The sequence below is a fragment of the Aptenodytes patagonicus genome, chromosome 20 (assembly GCF_965638725.1).
Source record: "Aptenodytes patagonicus chromosome 20, bAptPat1.pri.cur, whole genome shotgun sequence".
Lineage (NCBI taxonomy): Eukaryota > Metazoa > Chordata > Aves > Sphenisciformes > Spheniscidae > Aptenodytes > Aptenodytes patagonicus.
In genome coordinates this window covers 8,888,940-8,912,830 of record NC_134968.1, presented here as the reverse complement: position 1 = coordinate 8,912,830, position 23,891 = coordinate 8,888,940, and the positions used below count along the sequence as shown (strand labels likewise).

General features: G+C 47.7%; 1 protein-coding gene and 2 pseudogenes across 1 annotated transcript in view; 1 reads left to right on the top strand and 2 right to left on the bottom strand.

The window, feature by feature from the left end:
* Positions 1 to 1,689, bottom strand: part of LOC143169235 (von Willebrand factor A domain-containing protein 5A-like) — a 121,193-nt gene extending 119,504 nt beyond the window's left edge. The window contains 2 exon segments of the mRNA XM_076356508.1: positions 12 to 259; positions 1,647 to 1,689. Of these exon segments, the coding sequence (XP_076212623.1) occupies positions 12 to 259; positions 1,647 to 1,689 (291 nt within the window).
* Positions 1,690 to 3,331: 1,642 nt separating this feature from the next.
* LOC143169234 (olfactory receptor 6F1-like) lies at positions 3,332 to 4,274 on the bottom strand (annotated as a pseudogene).
* Positions 4,275 to 14,813: 10,539 nt separating this feature from the next.
* LOC143169233 (von Willebrand factor A domain-containing protein 5A-like) overlaps positions 14,814 to 23,891 on the top strand; it is a 106,102-nt pseudogene continuing 97,024 nt past the window's right edge.

Here is a 23,891-nt window from a genome sequence, read left to right as displayed (position 1 = left end):
AATCCCAGTACCTCTTCCTTCTCCCAGAGCATTGCTTCAATGCAAGTGTCCCCCATGGTAGCACAGAAGGTGTGTACAACAGTGCCAGAGTCCACAGGAGAGATGAACATGGTCTCCTTAGAGACTTGCTGCATATTGTGGAAAAACAGCTCAGACACCGCATCGGCTACAAAGTCCTGGATGGTTACATTTACTGTCACAGTTTCCAGCTCCACTTCAGGATAGGAAGGAAAGAACCATATTCCCCTCTGGAATAAGCCTGAGGAAGACACAACAGCTGTCAGACTCCCTGCCTGCACATTCGGAAACTTTAAATTTGAGGTGTCTGCTTGTAGTGGGAAACAGTTGTGTGTCCCAACCTGCCACAGAAATGCCAGTTGCAGAAGCTGACAAATAGCAATGAAAGGTCCCTGAGGCTGTCAATGTGTTTACCTTAGACCACAGTTCCTCACGTCTCTAAGCCCCTTTCTGTCCAACACACATGGCAGCTGTGCCCTCAGATTGCCTAAATGCACCATGCTTCATCTTAGTTCAGGCCTAACATGGCATTGAGAGGAGTCTGTCTGTCCCCCAGCACATAGCATGAGACAGTCCCACAGTAGAGCTTCACGCAAATGGCAGGAGGTGCCCTGCAGCTCCTCAAACCTTCAAACCATATCTCAGAGATGGGAGCAGGTCCCACCACCTGCTTTGACACTAATGCTCCAAAGAGATGGGCTTGATTTGCAACTTAAGCAGACATACTACTCATTTTGGACTACTGGAAGGAAAGGGGGGACCATACCAAGGGCACTTAGAATGGCATCAAAGGTAGAGTCACAGGAAGTCGCCTCATCTCCTCTTCATTGTCAGCAGCGGAGATGTTTCTCGCTGACCTCCCTTTCTCACCTGTCATACTTGTAGCGTATAGTTTATCTGAGGCCAACAATGTGTAGATCTGAATTTGGTTGGAAGATAGCTTTGATGACCTCCCTTCCTGCTATGACAGCAGCCCATGGAAAGGCAACCTTCTCCATACCTTTGCCTTTGGTTTGAGATGAAGAGCATCTCATATTAGGGCAAGGTTTGGCATCAGTGGTGCATCAAACCACAACATGTGTTGGAGTAGTGTCTTAGTCAAGAATGGCATAACACTGTAGTAGGAATAGAGTGACACTTAGCAAAGGAAGGTATAAGACCTTCTCAGGGGTTGCTGTAACGTCTTGGAAGGGGATGGTGTACAGAAGATGGTATAGTTCACCTGGCAGGGATGATGCAACTCACCAATCAAGCAATGTACTTAGGTATCACAACACAATTCAGTAGGGGATGATTTAGCACCGCAGTAGAGGTGATGCAATATCATAGCACTGAGGAGTGTTGCCCCCCATCCCACAATAGTAGACATCTCTTCTGCATCATCCTCCCACTTTGTGATGGTTTCCCTGGAAAGCCTTCAGCACTATGGGTGAGATGAATCACACTTACAAAAACATGTTTTGCTATGCCAACCAGAAAAAGTGAAGGCTGACTACAGGCCATGCCCCTGAGTTCCCAGAACATGGTGAGATGTGCCTCCCTGTTAACTACCCAAGAAATCAGTTCTTTCCCACATTGCTCTCCCACCTAAAATCTCCTCCACTGCTCACAGATGCCACCCAACTCACCCCTACACATATACTGTTTGCTCAGGATGCCACTTTTCCTCATCTTGACTCTTTGGTTGAAGACAGCTTCTGTGTGGGAAAGAGCATAAAGTGAGCTATGGCAGCCTGGGCACCTCCATCTTCCCTTCCTCCAAGATATGGAACTCCCCCCCACATACATGGGCCGAGATGCTACAGAAGCAAGTAATATAAATACAGTTGTCTTTATCTCAACCCACAAATTTTTACACTTTTACCCTTCCCATTCTCTCCCCCATCCCACTGGGTGGGGGAGTGAGTGAAGCAGCTGTGTGGTGCTTAGCTGCTGGTGGGGGCTAAACCACAACAGGTGGGTAATTTATAGTAGTGGAAAATCCCCTTTCCCATTTGTGAACCACTGCAGCTGCAGCTGTACACGGTGTAGTAGTGTTTTTGGCACCATCTAGGCATACTGTGTATTAAACCCTATGACACATTTGTGTTTTCACCTATAATTCAGAGCAGAATCACGTATTTTCACAGAACAGGGAGAATGAAACTATAGCATGTATATGCATGTCCTCAGACTGGAGCTTTGGTGTCTTTGCAGCTGTGGCTGCCTGAATGAAGGCAGCTGCTGGATGGGTAGATACACTGCATTCTCCCTGAGTATGTGTTGTGCTTTAACCTCAGCCGGCAACTAAGCACCACACAGCCACTCGCTCACTCCCCCCCAGTGGGATGGGGGAGAGAATTGGAAGAGTACAAGTGAGAAAACTCATGGATTGAGACAGTTTAATAGGTAAAGCAAAAGCTGCGCATGCAAGCAAAGCAAAACAAGGAATTCATTCACTCCTTCCCATCGGCAGGCAGGTGTTCAGCCATCTCCAGGAAAGCAGGGCTCCATCACGCGTAACGGTGACTGGGGAAGACAAACGCCATCACTCTGAACGTCCCCCCCTTCCTTCTTCTTCCCCCAGCTTTATATGCTGAGCATGACATCAGATGGTATGGAATATCCCTTTGGCCAGTTTGGGTCAGCTGTCCTGGCTTTGCCCCCTCCCAGCCCCCCGTGCACCTGCAGCCCTCCCAGTTGGCAGAGCATGGGAAGCTGAAAAGTCCTTGACTATTGTAAGCACTACCTAGCAACAACTAAAACATTGGTGAGTTATCAACTTCGTTCTCGTTCTAAACCCAAAACACAGCACTGTACCAGCTACTAGGAAGGAAATTACCTCTATCCCTGCTGAAACCAGGACAGTGTGCCTGTGAGGGGTTGGGGAAAAAGGAAGAATAGTGCACAGAAATGTTTTCAAGATCTGGAACATTCAAAACTACAGAAGATGCTTGCATTTAGTCAGATGAAACCTCAAAGCGTCTTTTATTATGCAGGGAAAACAGACACTTTTGAAGCTTGAATCTTCCAGCCATCTATTGTACGAGCTGAATCTCATCCTGGAAGTTCTTGTTCCATAAAGTACAATTACAGTACAGACAACTGCCTCACGTGTAGACAGTTAATATGTAGATGGCCATTTGGTAAAACAAATCAATTCCCACATAACTAAACATATGAAACCCTGCCCTTCAGAAATTTTAAAATATTTATCCAAATGTCTAAATTTAGAAGCATATTTGAAGGAAGGAAGGTGCAAATTGCTATAAAAAAACCCTTAAGTACACACTAAATATTTAGGCTAATGACATCAAGCCTTTCCAGCTACATTTTAGGATATATTTGATATCTTCCTCAAAGCTACTTTTACCTCTTTTTTCCTCAAAGTGCAGAGGAAAGGAAACTCCACAAAGTGGAGTTTCAATATTGCTCAGGATGTTGACAATCTTGTTCATTTCCATCGAGGCTTGTTTAGAAGACCTGACATAAAGAAAAATTGTGGAGCCATACCACATAATGAGAACAATGAGATGAGCAGAACAAGTGGAAAAAGCTCCGTGACGACCTTAAACTGTTGGGATTCTGAGTATGGTGGAGATGGTATAAGTGTAAGAGATCAGGGAGACCAAGCATGATCCAAGAATGACAAAAACAGAGATTAAAGCTGTCGTGTCAACCACATGGGTGTCACTGCAGGAAAAAATAGTCAAAGAATCAATGCTACAGAAGAAGTGATTGATAGCATTAGAGCCACAGAAAGACAACCTACTAATCAGGATGACTGGAACAGAAATAGCTAGAAAACCACAAACCCATGAACAAAGGGCTAGTTGAGTGGAGAGAGTGCTGTTCATGAGAGTGCTGTAATGCAGTGGGTAGCATTTAGCTAAATAATGGTCATAGGTCATGACAGCTACCAGGAAATATTCTGTGCGGCCCAGGGAGAAAATAATACACATCTGTAGAACGCAGCTGGTGAAGGAGATAGTTTTGCTAATACCTGTGAAGAGTGAGAGGGCTTTGGGAATGCAGGCAGAAGTGCACAAGATCTCCAGGAAGGAGCAGTTGCAGGGAAAAAAACACATGGGTTTTTGGAGCCCTGGGTGTGATCTCACTAGAATGACAACAGCAACATTTCCTATCACAGTTAAGGTGTACACAAGAGGAAAGACCATGGAGAAGTTGTTCAAATACTGACTATCAGGGAAACCCAGGAAGATAAATACTTGTACAGTGGATTGATTTTCCCTCTCCTTTCCAATCACAAATGTCATGTGTAAACAAAAGAACACAGAGAATCGAACTAAGTTTCATTTAGAATTGGTTTAGGTGTTTGTGTTTTATTTGAAAGTACTCTAATACCGAAGGCATGTAAAAGGATTAAAAGTTACTTAAATACAGAGAGATTCCCCATGGCGTGCCCCAAATGAATATTTGCCATGGGTAAGACAAAAAGTCAGATTCCAGACTGCTATGATGCTTTTGAGATTCCCACAGAAGATGAGATTACCATCTTCTGATTTTAGTCATTTAAAAAGAAGGTTCATTCAGTACATTTTTATAGTCAACGGAGGAAGATAAGCTCTTTCAAAAATCTCTTCATCCTATCCTAAGACAAAAATCTAAGGTAAATGTGTGAAATTGTCCTCAGAAGGTATGCATTTGTCTCCATTAATAGGAGAGAAAAACTAGATGATTAATTTAAATGGAGATAAGTTTCAGAGTGCTAGAAACAGATGAGAAAAGTAACCACTAAGGAAAGTAGACAGTACGTTCATGTCTTCCTGTAATCTGAAAACAAAATTCATCTTGCTTCACTTTTAATATCTTAAAGTTTGAGGTGTGACTTAAGAGGCAATTAATCTTACTAATTTTTAGTTGGCTAGAATGTAGAGAAGTGCATTACAGCTACTGCCTCATTTTACAGCCAGTGGAGAGAAGTATTCAGTTTGACTGGGAGAGATGTCAGATGCCTAAACATTTACATCCATGATATCTAAGACATCTGGACAGGGCTTGCAGATACGATGCAAGACTTAGGGTATATTCACACCCTTTTGGAATGGCAATTTGAAGCTAGATAGGATCTGTAAAATTTTACTACACACCTAAACATGGACAGCGTAGTCACTTCCCATGTATCTACTACCTGAGTGCTCTTTCCAACAATCAGATCTTCATGTTACCCTGTGTTTGCCTGTTTCTAAGTTAATGATCTAGAAACTCACTTTATAGTCAGAGGAGACAAAGATGTGTCTGAGCAAAATTTCTACTGAAGTAGAAAACAAAAATAGATTGCATGAATCACTACTTAAAACTGCTTATTTTTATCCATTGCCATTCTCTCCCTGACAGGGCCTATTGCTCTTCCCTGAATCTAAAAATAAACTACAATTAGTAACTCTGATGCTGGAGCAGTCTGTTCCTGATGGACTGTGCCCCGTGGAAAGGGCCCATGCTGGAGAAGTTCTTGAAAAACTTCAGCCCATGCGAAGGACCCCATGCTGGAGCAGGGGAAGAACATGAGTAGGAAGGAGCGGCAGAGAAAACATGTTATGAACTGACTGCAACCCCCATTCCCCATCCCCCCTGGACCGCTCAGCGGGGAGGAGGTAGAAGAGTCAGGAGTAAAGTTGAGCCTAGGAAGAAGAGAGGTGGTGGGAAAGTGGTTTTAGTTTTGTTTTTATTTCTCAATATCTTACTCTGTTATTAATTGGCAATAAATTAATTTTCCCAAGATGAGTCTCTTTTGCCCATGATGGTATCTAGTGATTGATCTCCCTGTCCTTATTTTCTCCGCCCCCATCCTGCTGAGGAAGGGGAGTGAGAGAGCAGCTTGGTGAGCACCTGACAGCTAGCCAAGGCGTGTTCCTCTCCTGGTGCAGTGAATCCTTCAGTAACCAGAATTCTAAAGAGCATTGTTTTACTATGGTACAAGGTCAAGCTCTACTGTCAAGCTCAAACCCCACCTTGTGAAGTAAAACTCTGTAGTGCAGATGCCTACAGCCCTACTGGTCTCTTGAGCCCCTCTCTGCTCAGTGAAGAGAACCTGGCACATGTAGGACATGATCCCTCAGGCCAAAAGTTGCTGTCTGCTTTAGGGTGAGACACTCTTGCCTTTGACTGCTGCATAGATCTGTCAATTGTGAAAGGATACTAACTAACAGGATTTGTGTTGCCTTCCATGTGGATGTCTTCTCATGGAGGTTTTAACACAACAGCTAGTTGAGTGAGGTTCCATGGACTCATGGACATCTCGGCAAGTGAGTCATTGCTGACCACAAGGTGAGCCAAATAGTCCTCTAGACTTCACTGAGTTATCAATTAGATGTCCTCTGCCTACAGTGGAAACCAAGAAACCTAGCTTGCTTGCAGGTACCTACACAGCAGGCACCTAAACCTATATGATGGGAATCTCTCCCTAATATAAGAGGGGGTGCATTTCACCCACTAATCCCATCCATTAACACCAGTCTTCATAACGTTAAATACATTTGTAGCTTCTTTTCTTTCCCCCTGCCATTAAAACACAAAGGCTTTTCATTAATATTAATGGCCACCAATTATTTTCTCTCTAAACATAGTTACAAAGAAAACTTATTCTATTCTCTCCTGTCCTTTTGCTCAGCTGTATTTATGCTATAAATTGGTCTCACATTCACATGGGAATACGAGACACCTCTGTGAGAATGTTAAACTGCGTAGCTTTCCATTGGACTCGATTGTGATTGTCCCAACAAGGCCAGTTGGGGAAATTACAAAACACCTCACAGCTGTTTGGGCTTTGGAATGACCACATACTGAATCAAATGCTGGCATTGAGAGGAATATCACTGCAGCTGTTCAAAAAGTCCACTCTGTTTATTAGGATTAAATAAAATCCATTAGGATTAGATAAAATCCACTGCAAGCGAGGAAAAGACAGACCAGATGAATTTCCATGGCACTTACAGCTGTGTGTGTGAAGCTCACCCATTCCCTGTTCCTAGGCACCCGCAGTGTAGGCATCCAACATGATGTGGTGAGCCCCCTTTACAGTCAATGAGAGGCAGGGGAGAGAGGGGTGTACTGGGATATGGTCTTTCCGGAGGACATTTTTTTCCTCCCCATGTGAGAGGATTCTCTCGTTTGACTGACCATGCCTCTGGAGGAGCCTGTTCACTCCCGCCCTCTCTAGAAAGATCATAGTTGGCAAGCTTCACAGCCTCTACCACTAAGGGTGCTGAAGCCTCTCCATAGCTTCCAGATGCTTGCGGAAGAGACTCAGACCTACAGGCAGAAGGTGTATACAGCAAGTGGAAAGATGACGCTAATGACTCATGCTGCATCTGGCATGCCATAGTTGCTTATAGCTCTTGCTTCTGTGCAGTTCCCTTGTGCTAGTTCTCCCACTGACTTCTGGGCCAAGTCACCTGCCCCCCCCAAAAGGAAGTAGAGCCTGAAGGCCTGCCTCACGCAGGACCTGTAGGCCTTCAGGCACAAATGGTTGAAGTAGCAGGCTCTGGGAATATCAGCCTGAATCAAGCACCACTCCTGAAAGCACCAGGGATTGAGGAGTTAGGATATAGAGATACATACATATAGATATACACATATGTATACTATGAAAGAAACTCCTAAGTGAGATAGTTGGGGACTTCAGAATCCCTGCTGGGTTTCCCACCATCAAATTTTAGACATTGAAGCTGATCTGATAGAGAAAGAAGCGTATCTACAAAACCAAAGTCGTTGAATGATAACAGATAGAACACCACAAACCATTAAGTGCACTCAGTTCATCCTGGAAACCCCAAAGTTCCTTTTTGTTGAGGCAGACATGCATAGAAAGAGAAAACTGTTGGAAAAATTTGATAAAAACCTCTGTCTGCTTGGAGGACTTTTAAGGGTCTACCTTACAATGAGGGATTCCCTGGGAGGCATCACAAAGGCCTGTCAGACACTGATGGCAAAAACTAAAGCAAAGAAGACATTGAGTACCTCTGCCCTATCTTCATCTGCTCTCTCTAAATCACAAGTCCCATTCAGCAGTGAGCCCGTATTTCCCGGCTGGCTTTGTTCTTTTCCTTTTAATGTAGCAATAGGAGTTCCTCTTGCTGCCCTTGACATCTCTTGCAACTCTCAACTCCAGCTGAGCTTTGTTTTTCTTAACAACATCCCTGCATGCCAGGGCAATGTTTCTGTATTCCTCCTCTGTATTCTGTTCCTGTTTATACCTTTTTTATATGCTTTCTTTTGCATTGGAGCTCAGTTGTTTGGCCAAGCTGGTCTCTTGATACGTCTGCATGCTTTCCTGAGTATCCAGATGGACCATTTTTGTGCTTGAAGGAGGTTTCCCTTGAAGACTTGTGACCCCTCTTGAGCTCCTTTGCCCTTTAGAGCAGATCCCTATGGGATCCCACCTACTATTTCCTTGGCAGCAAGGATCCACAACGGCAGGATGGGAGGCTGACAGCATCCTGGGCTCTATCAGCAGGAGTGCAGCCAGGAAATCTAGGGAAGTGATTAGTCCACTTTACTGAGTACTTATCTGATCACATCTAGAATGCCAGAATGACCCAGAGGAGGGTCAATGAGCCCACCCCAGAGATGCGTCAACACAGCCAGAAAACCTAGATGCATACTTTGCCACCGTTACCTTGTACTCTGAGCTTCCGTAGTGCATGACTGTGAGGTCAGCCTCAAGCTGTCCTTTGGAACAAAATAGCTAATTCCACATGAAACTGAACTCAGCATGAATGGTAACAGTTCAGTCTACAAATTCTCCCACAAGGCTCTATGGAGAAAATCAGGCTTGAGTCCCTCTTCTCTGCACAACTTGCTGATACTTCCAGCTCTATGCCAGCATGCATTACAACCCCAAACATCCCCACACCACCCACTATAGACTCCACTCACACATGGTATGCAGCCTCAGCATCGTGCAAAACAAGTCTAACCTTTGCTGCCTGCACCATGGTCTTCTTATTTCAAGCACTTTGAAATACAAAAAAAAGTCATAGTGTCTCAAAATTATGGGCGAGAGGATCACTGTATGGCGCCTACAGGAGACCTTGGCAAAATGCTACACAGGGTGGCCATGGTGATCTCTACAGGCTGCTAGGCCAGAGCATGGAGCAAAGCTGCTTTGCACTCCCTTTCCCTGAGCATCAGGGATCATGCACTGTAACAGTTTCTTTTAAAACTGTAGATAATAGCCTACATCTTCATTTCTAGTCAGAGCACAAGGCAACTCTCCTTTATAAATCCCTTAGCTAATGAGGCAAAATTGAGGTTTTTATCTTTTCTGTCTTTGTGGTAGACACCAGCAAGAGTTTTCAGGCCACCAGAGGTAAGTGTACAGACAGGCTTTTCTTCAGAGCTTGCAGTCCCTGTTGCGGGCTAGCCTACACGCGCTGTGCATAGCATACTGCCAAGCTCTCTGAGCCACTAATGATGCTGAGATAAAATGGTGTTTTCTCTTGAAGGAAATGTCCAGTTTAAAGAGGCTGAAATTAAGACACAGTCATGTTGCAAGGTACCAGAGGGTCTACTGTTGTCTTTTTTTTTTCTTTTTAAGCACATCACTGAGGGTATGTGCTGCAGGATTGGAGGGGCACTGTGAATGAACATTTTAAAATGCAGGGACTGCTGGAGCACTGATGGAAACATACTCAGTGCGGTGTCCATACTGTGTCTCTACAGTAATGGGTTTTCCTGATGAATGGAAAAAGGTGGTTCAGTTCAGTAGGGAGCCCAGGATCGAATTCATCCATTCATCCATTCAAGCACTGAACACAGTTTATAACCAGAAGCAGACTACCAAGCTCTCAGTATTCAGCAGAAATCTCAGTGATGCTTCGAAAGAATTCTGAGAGTTTTTCAAGTTTTTTCAACGATTTTAATAATCAGCATTGGAGAAGAAAATTCCTGAAAAGCAACACTGATGAAACATGGCTTACTGAAATGCCACAAGTTAAGGAAAAGAAAATTTCACTGTTCCAGAAGCGAATCAGGATTTGACCATGTCTGTTACTTCACAGTCATGCACAATGGACATCAGGCTACCCCACAGCTGCTCTGCTGACAAGATTGTGCATGAGCCACCTAGTGCACTTTGGTGACTCCAGCTCTCAACATAAATAGTCTGTCCTCTGGGGAACAAGGAGGTCTCGGTGTCCCTCAGGAAAATGGGACCCTGTCTTTGGATGTAGCCTTCCAGAGGTCACCCATAGCAACACCCCTTCCAGGTCTGGAGCTTTGGTATTCACTTTTCTGCAGGTGTATGACTCCGAGCAAGCTCAGCAATGTCTAGAATAAAGACTCAAGATGCCCACCTCTTCTTCCAAGGTTTCCTCACTGGTCCAAAACTGGTTTCCTACCTGTATCCTCTTGGACCCGATGAGGCCAGCTGGAAAAAGAAAAGTCAGGGGAGGTTGTCGGGAAGGCAGGCTGAAGTGCCTGTGTGGGTGCACTTTGGCTGCAGGAATGGGATGGCTCTCTGCCCGGCAGCCACTTTCACTTCTGGTGAGGGGGTACTTCCCCCAAGTCCCCCCTGCCATCTCCAACCCTCCCACAGGGCAGGCGGTACTGGGCAGCACCCCCTCCCCTCCCCATCCTGTGCAGCACTGCTGCAGTTCGCTCCCCAAGACACCCCTGCCACACACAAGAGGCCTTTCCCAGGCAGCATCCCCAGCTCGGAGCCCCCAGGATGGGGCCAACCCACAGCATGGTCTCTATTAGTGCCCCTCCCCTACCCCCAGCCTGGCTCCCAGATCCGGGCCCAAAAAGCACCCACCATGCGGGTTCCCCATCGCTCCTGCTTTCCTCATGGCTCCACTGACCTCCCCAGAGCTGCCCAGAGACCTGGAACTCCCTTACACCCAGTGCCTCCAACCCATCCCAGCAGGGAGGGCTGGCAGCACCCCTGGTTCCCAACCATATATCCCAGAGTGCACATTTGGCAGCATTCCCTTTCCCAGAATCCACCCAGGCACTGCAGCATTGACCGCAGTTCCCATCCATGCCTGCCGCTTCCTGCAAAGACCAGCCTTCCTCCTCCTCCTCCTCCTCGCGCATCTGTGAACATCCTTTCATGCTACAGCTGACAGGTTTCAGTCCTGTGGCCGTTTCTGTGTCTGTCTGCTCATTGCTCCTGCCGCAGTCTGCCATTCTATGGTGAGTGCGTTTGTCTGTGCATCCATCCTTCCTTCCCTCCATGTTGGAAGGGCTGCAGACCTGTTCTGTGTGCATGTGTACATTTGTCTGTCTGCCCTGGCAAAGGCTTGGAGGCTTCTGTGTGTCTGTCAGCACTGCCCCATCCTGCCAGGCCACTTAGTTCAGATGGTACCTACACATTTGGGACCTCTAAGGTCAAGGATAGCAGGCTAAGGTCCAAATTCACAATGAGGCACATGCACAGATCATGATATTTGTAAATTCAGTCTCTTACCTGACAGAAAATAAAATACAGGAACGTGGATGTGCAAGCATATGAATTTTGTTATTGGGAGCCTTAAAAGCAGTTGCTGGTAAACGAGGATTTCTCCTACGAACAAAGAATCATATCTTTAGTCTTTTATCAGTTTAGCAACTCTCAGTTTCATTAAATAGGGGCTATCTCCCAGGAATTCCTCTGATGAAGGAGTCCTCCAGAACCTGGAGGATTATCCAAGTACAGTTAAAAGAAACTGACAGCAAGGATGGCTGACTAAAGATAGAAGTCTCTGAGAGCACCAGAGGGAGAAAGAGCGTGCTTTCTCATATGAGTAAAGCGAGGAGAATTATACCTGTCCTTACTTTTGTGGTGAGTGAAGTCCAAGCCCCTGGTGTCGGGTTTGGACCTGCTGACTTTCCTTCCTTTCTTTTTTTCTTTGACTTTTCTCACTCTTTGCTTTTGCTCTTGCGCAGCCCCCAGGCTTATATGAAAAACTTACATTGATTCTTGTGGAGTCGTTTGAGATTTACATGTGTTAAGAAAAAGGGGCCATTAACTCAGAAGGTCTATCTGGGGCAACGCTGGCATAGAATAAAAGGCTGCTGTTAATGCTGGGCTGAGTCAGGAGAGTGGGACGTGCTTCTTCTCCTGGGAACAAAAGAGAGCCGTTCCCTTGGAAATCCCACCCGAGAAGGATCAAGAGCTGACAGCTCCTCCCAGCTCTCTTGCTGCTGTTACTGCCATACCTGGGAGGGAACTGCATAATCATGCATCGCATCCTCCCGGCTGCAAGGTTAGAAAGACTTTTCGAGACAGTTCTTCCGCCCTCCACCCCGATTTTGTTAACAGTCATCACTTTAATCCTGGGGTAATGGGGCGGATTTCCATGAATTAGTGTTACGACTGCCCCGGGCACATAGCAGAGCCGTAACCCGCTGCTTGCTTTGCCGGCTCCGCAGTGTTAAAAGCAGAGCGCAAGGGCGACGGTCGTTCCCCGCCGGCCCCCGCCCCCCCCCTCCCCTTCGGTGAGCCGCGCTGGAGAGGGGCCGTCCCTTCCCCGGGCTTGTGTGCAGGGAGGAGGACGCAGTTAAGAAAGGCGCCTGTTCCCTGTGACCGAGGGAGGGGCGGCCGGGGCGCGTGCCCCGGGGCTCCGCGCTTCCCTTCACGCCCTCTCCTTCGCCGCTTTCGTCGCCGGCGGCCGCGCAGCGGTGCTGTTGCTGCACTCGTGCCCCAGCCCCGCTGGGGTCCCCGAGGCCTCCCACCCCCGTTCCCCCCTCACAAGCGGCTCGTGTCTCAACGGTGCCCGGGACGGGCCGCCCCGTGCGCCCCCCGCCCCGTCCCCCCGCACCGCCGTTTGCTGCCCAGGACCCCCTTGCGCTGCTGCACCTGCAGCTCACACTGGGCTGCTGCTTCAACGCCGAACGTCCCCGTGTCCGCTCCAAGCACGTTAGTAGCAACCAAACACAGCACAAGTTTTCCATGCCTTTTCCTTGCTCTGCCCCGTGTTTCTTGGGACACATTAATGCTTCAGCTAGGCTGGGACATTCAGCTAATTCCTCTTCACTTTCCCAATTCACCGGGAAAACCATCTGGGCCAAGTTTCTTGTGACTGCCCCCCACGGCTGTGTGCGGGAGCCAGCCAGGCTCTCAGTCTGTACCTTCCTCGTTATCCTTTTTCCAGAAAAGTATTTCTCACTGGGACCCACTGACTGCACCAAATGTTTTGGCCCAGGAGGCAGGTGCTAGTTCACTATGATCCCAGTAAGAAAGCCACTCAGATTCTGCAAAGTATCATTTGAAATGTCGTTTCTTAGAGCTGACACTATAAAGAAAGAGAGAATAACATAGATAATCTTACGTCCCCTCAGATGCTGGGAACCCCGGGCTGTGCAGCATCCAATGGGCCTCCCATCAGCATGCAGCATATTACAACGCGCATGTTCCAGAGCCAGCTCTCTTACAATGAGCTGGCTGAGGTTATCCTGCAGCCATGGGATTTGTGCAGCCCAGCACAGGCCTGAAGGCCAAGCTGTATCTGCAGCACAGCACAGCACAGTCCTGTGCCTCCTCAGATTAACTGCTACATGGATCACTAACTCCTCAATGTACAGTGGTCCCTCCATTAGGATCACTACAGCAGAGAATGCACATCCCTCCTTCCCTTCCTCATTCTATCCCCCCTCGCATCCCCCTCACTCCTCATTCATTCCTTTGCCCCATTCTCACCCCCCCTTTCTGTGCCCTCTGGCAAACCTCCTTGCAGGGCTTTAGAAGTTAATCTGAATGTATCTATTTTAAATACCTACATTTATACATAATAATCTTGAACTGAATCCTACTCTTGTGCTAAGAGCAAGAGGCTCTTCCTCTTATTTAAATTTAGGAGTGAGATTTAGTTGTTGAAACGTAGGTGTCCAGTATCGTTTTAGATGCCCTGCCATTTCCAGGATAGACACATGATGCCAATACGTATAGCACAGGACCTATGGGAGACAGCTAGATTGGATTTCCTCACCTTTGCAAGGACCACTCACCCATGCTAGGGCTCCTCTCTGCAAATGGCCCTCCTGCCCAATGTTTTGACAACTGAGTTAAGGCTCTCTTCAGTGTGGGAAGAGTTCAGACCACTGACCTGTACACAGACCTGGTGGTTCTAGGTGCCTAATTGACAGATCAGTCACAAACCAGGCACTTTTTGTCATCCTCTCCCTCACATTCCACACAACTGCATTTGCTCATCAATTCCTCCAACATCCTCCTGCCCCCTACTTCCCTGGATGTGCATCCATGCATCCCAACTGTAAATTCATTCATCCAGTCCCCTCCCCAATTCCCCATGCGGTCACTTTTTTCTGCCATTCACTCCTACTGCCACTAAATACAGCCCTCTCCAACAATCCAGCTACACCACTCTCCTCACACAAATCCATGCATTCCTCCACCCATCCTCCTAGACCATTCTTTGCCTGCTCTGTCTGTCCACCCTTCTGCCCATTTCTTCCTCTGTCAACACTGATACGGTGTCCTCCAGGTGCAATTACGACTGCTCAGGCTCAAACTCATGCTGTACCTTATGTGTCAGGCTGTGACCCACCATTGCTTCCACCTTCCCTGTGCTCTAATCTGAATTAAGCACCACCACCCTATTGAACCAGCAGGCATTTCTGACACCTGCAGTTCCTATCCCAGGCCTCTCTCCTACTAATCTGCTACCAGGCTGGTGAGAGAGGAGCAAAAAGGATCCTGAGTTGGGATGTGAGGAAGCAAAGAGTCATCTCGGCCCATGTATGTGGGGGGGAGTTCCATATCTTGGAGGAAGGGAAGATGGAGGTGCCCAGGCTGTCATAGCTCACTTTATGCTCTTTCCCACACAGAAGCTGTCTTCAACCAAAGAGTCAAGATGAGGAAAAGTGGCATCCTGAGCAAACAGTATATGTGTAGGGGTGAGTTGGGTGGCATCTGTGAGCAGTGGAGGAGATTTTAGGTGGGAGAGCAATGTGGGAAAGAACTGATTTCTTGGGTAGTTAACAGGGAGGCACATCTCACCATGTTCTGGGAACTCAGGGGCATGGCCTGTAGTCAGCCTTCACTTTTTCTGGTTGGCATAGCAAAACATGTTTTTGTAAGTGTGATTCATCTCACCCATAGTGCTGAAGGCTTTCCAGGGAAACCATCACAAAGTGGGAGGATGATGCAGAAGAGATGTCTACTATTGTGGGATGGGGGGCAACACTCCTCAGTGCTATGATATTGCATCACCTCTACTGCGGTGCTAAATCATCCCCTACTGAATTGTGTTGTGATACCTAAGTACATTGCTTGATTGGTGAGTTGCATCATCCCTGCCAGGTGAACTATACCATCTTCTGTACACCATCCCCTTCCAAGACGTTACAGCAACCCCTGAGAAGGTCTTATACCTTCCTTTGCTAAGTGTCACTCTATTCCTACTACAGTGTTATGCCATTCTTGACTAAGACACTACTCCAACACATGTTGTGGTTTGATGCACCACTGATGCCAAACCTTGCCCTAATATGAGATGCTCTTCATCTCAAACCAAAGGCAAAGGTATGGAGAAGGTTGCCTTTCCATGGGCTGCTGTCATAGCAGGAAGGGAGGTCATCAAAGCTATCTTCCAACCAAATTCAGATCTACACATTGTTGGCCTCAGATAAACTATACGCTACAAGTATGACAGGTGAGAAAGGGAGGTCAGCGAGAAACATCTCCGCTGCTGACAATGAAGAGGAGATGAGGCGACTTCCTGTGACTCTACCTTTGATGCCATTCTAAGTGCCCTTGGTATGGTCCCCCCTTTCCTTCCAGTAGTCCAAAATGAGTAGTATGTCTGCTTAAGTTGCAAATCAAGCCCATCTCTTTGGAGCATTAGTGTCAAAGCAGGTGGTGGGACCTGCTCCCATCTCTGAGATATGGTTTGAAGGTTTGAGGAGCTGCAGGGCACCTCCTGCCATTTGCGTGAAGCTCTACTGTGGGACTGTCTCATGCTATGTGCTGGGGGACAGACAGACTCCTCTCAATGCCATGTTAGGCCTGAACTAAGATGAAGCATGGTGCATTTAGGCAATCTGAGGGCACAGCTGCCATGTGTGTTGGACAGAAAGGGGCTTAGAGAGGTGAGGAACTGTGGTCTAAGGTAAACACATTGACAGCCTCAGGGACCTTTCATTGCTATTTGTCAGCTTCTGCAACTGGCATTTCTGTGGCAGGTTGGGACACACAACTGTTTCCCACTACAAGCAGACACCTCAAATTTAAAGTTTCCGAATGTGCAGGCAGGGAGTCTGACAGCTGTTGTGTCTTCCTCAGGCTTATTCCAGAGGGGAATATGGTTCTTTCCTTCCTATCCTGAAGTGGAGCTGGAAACTGTGACAGTAAATGTAACCATCCAGGACTTTGTAGCCGATGCGGTGTCTGAGCTGTTTTTCCACAATATGCAGCAAGTCTCTAAGGAGACCATGTTCATCTCTCCTGTGGACTCTGGCACTGTTGTACACACCTTCTGTGCTACCATGGGGGACACTTGCATTGAAGCAATGCTCTGGGAGAAGGAAGAGGTACTGGGATTGGGGTGGGAGTGGGTGGTCTGCAGATTGGGATGAAGGGTGGAGGTGAGGGAATGGAGTCCTGGGGAGACCTCAGTGACACGTTTTTCTCCCTCTGTGGCAGGCCCAGAAGCTGTGCAAAGCCACTTCAGGCATGGAGAATTTAAGATACCTGCAGGACCAGTGGGATCCCTGGGGTCCTGTCTTCACTTGTTTCCTGGGGACCCTGCCTCCTAACAGGGAGGTGGCCATCAGCCTGTGCCATGTCCAGGAGCTGCCACTGCAGCCTGGTGGAGCGGCCCACTTTTGCTGGCCACGCGAGCTGTTCCCCTGGAGAAAACACATTAGTGAGTGATCCCCCAGGTGCATCCCCCAGGAAGGAACACATCACTCCCCAGCATCCCTCGGGGGGGGGGGGGAACCCCCATATCTGCACACGTGCCTCAGTGAGAGAATCTGAATATTCCCGCTTGCATCTCACAGTCGGGAACCCCATGGGTCTCCCCATATATCCCACAGCAAGAGATCCCCACAAATCCCTATACAAACCACAGTGTGAGTCTACAGATTCACCACCACCACCACCCTCCCACTAAGCATCACAGTGAGGGACGTCTCAGATGCCACATTTTCCCCCCTACCAACAACAGACAGTGCCCCACAATAGCTGTCTGCTGCCCTAGGGTCTCTTCTTTCACTTTCTCATGCCTCTTTCTCACTGCAGGCTGGATCTCTTCTGAGGAGGAGATGTCTGAAAACCTGCACTTCAGCATCTGTCTGAAGTCAGCTCATGGTGTGTCCCATATAGCCATTAACAGCAGCTACACCCCTCTGCAATACACAGCTCCAGATCAGACATCTGCTGAGGTATGGCCCTGCCAGGTGCTAGAGTCCCAAAGAGGACTGCAGCCTGCTGATGCTCCTTAGTGTGGGGATGGGAATCTCACTAATGGACATTCCTGAGTTTGATTTTAATGAGCAAACACTGCACCACCTGGCATGACAAGGCACTTAAGCAGAAAACAACGGAGAAAGGAATGTGCAGCTAGAAGGAGAAAAACAAGATAAAGACCATGAGGGCATTTCGCATGATCAGGAAGAACGGGCCAATCTGCTAGAGCATAGATGCGCGTGAACACAAGGCTGTAACCTATCTGCAAGCTGCAGGTAGCGCGTGTACACTTCTGCTTGCTATAAAAGATGCTAACAAAGAGCAATAAAGGTCTTTGGTTGCCGTGTCTGCCGGAGTCCGTGCCGCTTTTCACCCCCACAAATGGCGCCCAACGTGGGGCGAAAATGCTGGAACAGAGCACCGGTGGGGAGCCAGCTGAACGAGTCATAGCCAGCGGGAGACAGAGCAGTCTCAGGAAAGAGCTGGAGCCGGAACTTTGAATCATCGCCTCGTTGGAGCAGAGGTGAGCAGCTGGGAAACTTAAAATGGGATCGCAACTAACTAAGGAGGAGGAATCTATACTATGTATTATTAAGAAACTGTTAGAAAAGCGTGGAGTTAAGTATGATGACCATACCCTCCGCCTATTGCTTTCATGGCTAAAACGAAAGGGAATTCCCCTTGATTCGGCTACTGCTTTTAACGGCGAGCGGGAGACCCGCTACGGGGCGCAGGACTTGCTCAGTTAATGGGGGAGGACCCTGTCAATACGCCGCAACTGCAGGCACGGCTGGTGCCTGAAATTTTAAGACAATCAGCAGACCTTGCGTTTCAAGCAATGATAAAGGTCCCTGATACAGGACGACCGGTAAAATCCTTTACTAGCATTAAGCAAGGGACCAACGAACCTTATATGGATTTTATCAACAAGCTCCAAGAAGCTATTCAAAAACAAATACAAAATCCTGAAGCCAAAGAGGCATTGCTTATGAAATTGGCTATAGAAAATGCCAATGAGGACTGTAAAAGAGTCTTACAGACATTGCGAAATCCGACCATAATAGACATGCTTGACGCGTGCAATCGTGTGGGTTCAATTACACATAAGAATGAGGGTTTTGCAGCCTGTTTAGCCGCTGCCTTGCGTCCCGGTAACAAAGCGTGTTTCTGCTGTGGAAACTCGGGGCATTTTAAACGGCAATGTCCTGAGAATCCTGTACAGAAGGGAGGATCGGAAGGAATTCAGCAGCCCCCTGGTATTTGCCCGTGCTGCTGCAAGGGGAGGCACTATGTTAATCAATGCCGGTCAAAGTACGATCTCCGCGGTCGACCCTTGTCGGGAAACGGGAAGTCGAGCGCGAGGTGGGGGCGCGCACCGACACAAATGCCACCCCAAAATCCCCAACCCCAAAACCCCATGAGACCGCTGTCTCAGCAGGCCTGGGTCACCTCAAGGCCAGAACCATTGGCAGTGCCGGAGTGGATGTCTCCACAGCCACCAATCTCTCTATAAACGATCAGACTGTGCACAGGGTGCCCCTCAATGTGAGAGGCCCCCTTGGCCAGGGGCTGAGTGCCCTATTGGTGGGGAGGTCCAGTGCTACTATGCAGGGTTTGTTTGTGTTACCTGGGGTTATCGACTCTGATTATACGGGACAGCTGCAAGCGTTGCTATGGACCCCCTCTCCTCCAGTATTTATTCCAGCTGGAAGTAGGATTGCACAGCTAGTTCCTTTTAAGAGTATGGTTCGTAATCGGGATCCTATTTCCCGGGGAGCTGGTGGATTTGGGTCCACAGGTGAACCAAATATTTTTTGGACTCAGCTTGTCCAAAGAACTCAGCCCACTTTGACCTGCACTCTAAAGAATAAAGGCAGCAAACCGGAACAACCGGTAGTGAAGGGAATGATAGATACAGGGGCAGACGTTACTATCATCAGTACTGCAAAGTGGCCTGGATCATGGGAAACCATCCCGGTCAACACGGGGCTAGTGGGAATCGGAGGCCTGTCGACGTCCAGGCAGAGTGCCAACTTAATACAGATTGTAAGCCCGGAAGGACAGGTTGCAACTATTCGACCTTTTGTGGTTCCTGTGCCGTTAAACCTGTGGGGACGAGATGTCTTGAGCACTTGGGGACTAGTGATTGGCACTGCTGATCCGCATCAACATTTTTAGCGGGGGTCACTGGCGCTCGGCCCACCGTTCGACTCACATGGCTCACCGACCAGCCAGTGTGGGTGGATCAGTGGCCCCTATCACAGGAAAAGGCCGACGCGTTGCGAATGTTAGTGGACGAACAAGTGAGTCAAGGACATCTGGTTCCCACCACCAGCGCCTGGAACACCCCAGTGTTTGTTATAAAAAAGAAAAGTGGAAAATGGAGACTTCTACATGATTTACGGCAAGTAAATGCCGTGATTCAAGATATGGGGACATTGCAACCAGGTATGCCTTCACCGACATTGATACCTCGTCAATGGGACATTGTGATTATCGATTTGAAAGACTGCTTTTTCACGATTCCCTTAGCGCTGGAAGATGCTCCCAGATTTGCCTTCTCCCTACCAGTTGTAAACCATCAAGGGCCTAGGTTGCAATATCATTGGACGGTGTTGCCCCAGGGCATGAAAAACAGTCCCACAATATGTCAAATGTATGTTGCGCGTGCGTTGTCGCCCATAAGAAACAAATATCCTGACTTAATTTGTTATCACTACATGGACGATATTTTAATCGCCGGACGAGACCCAAAGGAACTCGTCACAGTTATGAAAGATATGTTGCAGGGGTTAAAGACATACGGCTTGCAAATAGCTCCTGAAAAGGTGCAAGTGCAAGCCCTGTGGAAGTACTTGGGGTGGAAGATTTTAGAACATACGATACAGCCCCAACCCATAACCTTGCAATCTAACATTAAAACACTGAATGACTTGCAAAAACTAGCAGGGACTATCAATTGGGTACGCCCATTGCTGGGAATAGATAATGACATGTTAAACCCACTGTTCAAGTTGTTAAAGGGTAATCCTGAGTTGACATCTCCACGAGAATTAACGACAGAGGCCAAACAAGCGCTACAAAAAATATCACAGGCGCTTACCGAAAGGCAAGCACAACGCGTAATTGAAGGATTGGGAGTTAACTTGTATGTCCTAAATCAGTCCCGACAAGCAGTGGGCCTCTTAGGCCAATGGGACACCAAGGGTACCCAGGATCCCTTAGCCATCATTGAATGGGTATTCCTGCCGCATCAAGCACCAAAAACGATAGTGACAAGGGTGGAAATGTTTTCGATGCTTGTGCGAAAGGGACGCGCGCGATGTTTGGAATTAACGGGCACAGATCTTAAAACAATTTATCTCCCACTGACTAAAGACCACCTTAATTGGTGTGAGGCTAATAGCCTAGAACTACAGATAGCGCTGGAAAATTTTAAGGGACAAATTCTAATTCACTATCCATCTCACAAATTATTCTCCCTTAATGAGGAAATTAGTATAATTCCTGAATCGTTGAGTAAGGAGGTACCTGTCGAAGGACCCACCTTATTCACCGATGGATCAGGACGAACAGGTAAGGCAGTTATAGTGTGGTGTGAAAAAGGGGAATGGAAACATCAAGTTCACCATGTTGTAGGAAGTCCTCAGCTGGTGGAAATATACGCAGTAATTCAGGTCTTTCGCCAATGGGAGATGCCATTAAATTTGGTTACTGATTCTCAGTACGTCGCCAACGTTGTCAGGCGCTTGGAAAAGGCTTGGCTCAAAGAAGTTGATAACGAACCAGTGTTTTTAATGTTCAAACAGGTATGGGACTTGTTGAATCGCCGCGTAAACCCGTATTACGTGCTCCACGTGAGGAGTCATACCTCCCTCCCAGGGTTTATATCAGAAGGGAATGCGTGAGCGGATCGTCTCGCTGCCCCCGTATGGACAGTCCCTGTACCAGACATTTCTACACAAGCCCGATTGTCGCATGAGTTTTTCCATCAATCTGCCCGAATGCTGCGTTGACAATTTGGGTTGACTTGGGACACGGCACGAAGTATCGTACAAATGTGTCCTGACTGTCAGCAATTAGTTCCCATACCCCAAACAGGGGTAAATCCCCGAGGAGAAAAGGCCCTACAGATTTGGCAATCCGATGTTACTCATATCGGAGAATTTGGCAAACAAAAATATGTGCATGTTTCCATCGATACATTCTCCGGAGCTCTATGGGCGACCGCAGAGACCGGAGAAAAAAGCAAAGATATTTTACGGCACTGGAAAGGGGCCTTTGCTGCTCTAGGGGTTCCACACCAGATCAAAACGGACAATGGGCCCGGGTACATAAGCGCAAAAACGCAGGCCTTTTTGGCACAATGGGGCATTCGACATATCACTGGTATCCCTTATTCCCCTCAGAGCCAGGGTATCGTTGAGCGGGCTCATCTCACTCTCAAGCAGCTACTACAAAAACAAAAAGGGGGAATGCTAGGGGAATCACCGCAAGCCCGCCTCCATAAAGCAATATATGTGTTAAATCATCTTACAATAAGGGAAGACAGGACAGCCGTTGGCAGCCCTAACACGGTAATAGCGAGACACTTTACATCTTGTAACTCGGCTTCTCCAGCAGGAGAAAGGGCTCGGGTGTGGGTCAAGTAATTGGAAAATAGCCAGTGGGAAGGCCCTTATGATCTTATAACATGGGGGAGAGGATATGCTTGTGTTTCCACAGATCGTGGACCCCGGTGGATACCTGCCCGCTGCGTTTGACCGTATCTGGACAAGGAGCCCAAGGAGCCCACGGATGCATCAACGGTTTGAAGTAGATTACTGGGACTTACACAAAATATCTCATTCGATATTCAGGGAACCACCTAGTGGACCAGGCCGTGCTGGGGTATATAGGGGACCAAGTGGGTTGCCATTAGCCGTGGACTGGGAACACCAGGCGGCAGAGAACAGGCAACTGGATAATCGAGAGGTGACAGGAATTCCCTGCCTCCAGTGTCCTGGATCAACACATCACGCATGGACTTTGTGCAAATGTGATAATTGCGAAAGAAACCGGTATTGTCACTCTCAGTTCCGGGCGGGAAGGTGCACAAGGTGTAAAGGGAATACCACCGGGAACGCTGAACCACAGAATCTACAGCTAGTGTGTGGGAGATCACATTGTGTCCCCCAGCTGTGGACTGTGTGGGAAACGGACTGGGAAAGTACCAAACGACAGTGTGACAAACGACTTGGGTGGAAACGGAACAAAAAGAGAACGTAAACCATGACGCCAGCATGGGGGGGTGTCTTGTGGCTAGTATCACTGTGTGCGGTTGCTGCGTTATGGGCACCCTCACAGCCGAAGGAAAATGTTTGGGTAACTCTGGCCAATCAGACAGGACAGGATTCCATCTGCCTGTCGATATCTTCCCCCGGAACCCCTTTTCTACCTGCCTAGTGGGGCTTCCTTTAGATAATTGGGACTTGGGCCTGATTAGTCCTTTCAAGGAGGCCTGCGGGGGGGGAACGACACGCCACTGACAATTGGGATGGATGCCTACCACATCTTAATCACTTGCCAATAGAACCTCAGGAACTCGAGCTATTAGGGTCCATAAAAATGGATTGGTGTTTGTATTTCAATTATTCAGGGGCCAATGTTTCCTGAGCCTGGCCTGGCATTCCCTCTCATATTAAAGGTGGGCCGTGTTTGTTGGGAAGATTAACTCTACTAATGCCAAACACATCTATGATCCTAGACCACAGAAGGAGCACCCCTAAGACGCGCGGTAAGCGCAGAGCACATGCCTACACTTCACAATGTGATGATGCTGTCGACCTATGGAACCGGAACACTATAGCTGCGGTTGCAATCTTGGCTCCAGGTGTCGCAGCAGCAAAAAGTTTGGTCACATTAAATAAATTAGGATGTTGGCTAGCAAAACAATCAAATGCAACCTCTGAAGCACTAACGGGATTATTAATGGATGTAGATTCTATACGACATGCTACTTTGCAAAATAGAGCAGCGATAGATTTTTTGCTTTTAGCGCAAGGCCATGGGTGTGAAGAGTTGGAGGGAATGTGTTGTATGAACCTATCTGATCATTCGGAATCAATTCACCGCAGCATTCAGATGTTGAAGGAAGGAGTACAGAAGCTAAGAGTGGAAGACCCCTGGGACTGGTTGGATAAATTATTTGGGAAATGGGGTCTAAGTGGCTGGTTAAAAGGACTAGACAAGCTAGGAGGGCTATGCTTAGTAATGTTCCTTTGCATCCTGGTTTGTGTGCCGTGTCTGTTACAAGGTATGCGAAAAATGATTGAAAGATCTGTTTCAGCAGTGTTTCTAGTAAAACAAAAAGGGGGAGATGTGGGGATGGGAATCTCACTAATGGACATTCCTGAGTTTGATTTTAATGAGCAAACACTGCACCACCTGGCATGACAAAGCACTTAAGCAGAAAACAACGGAGAAAGGAATGTGCAGCTAGAAGGAGAAAAACAAGATAAAGACCATGAGGGCATTTCGC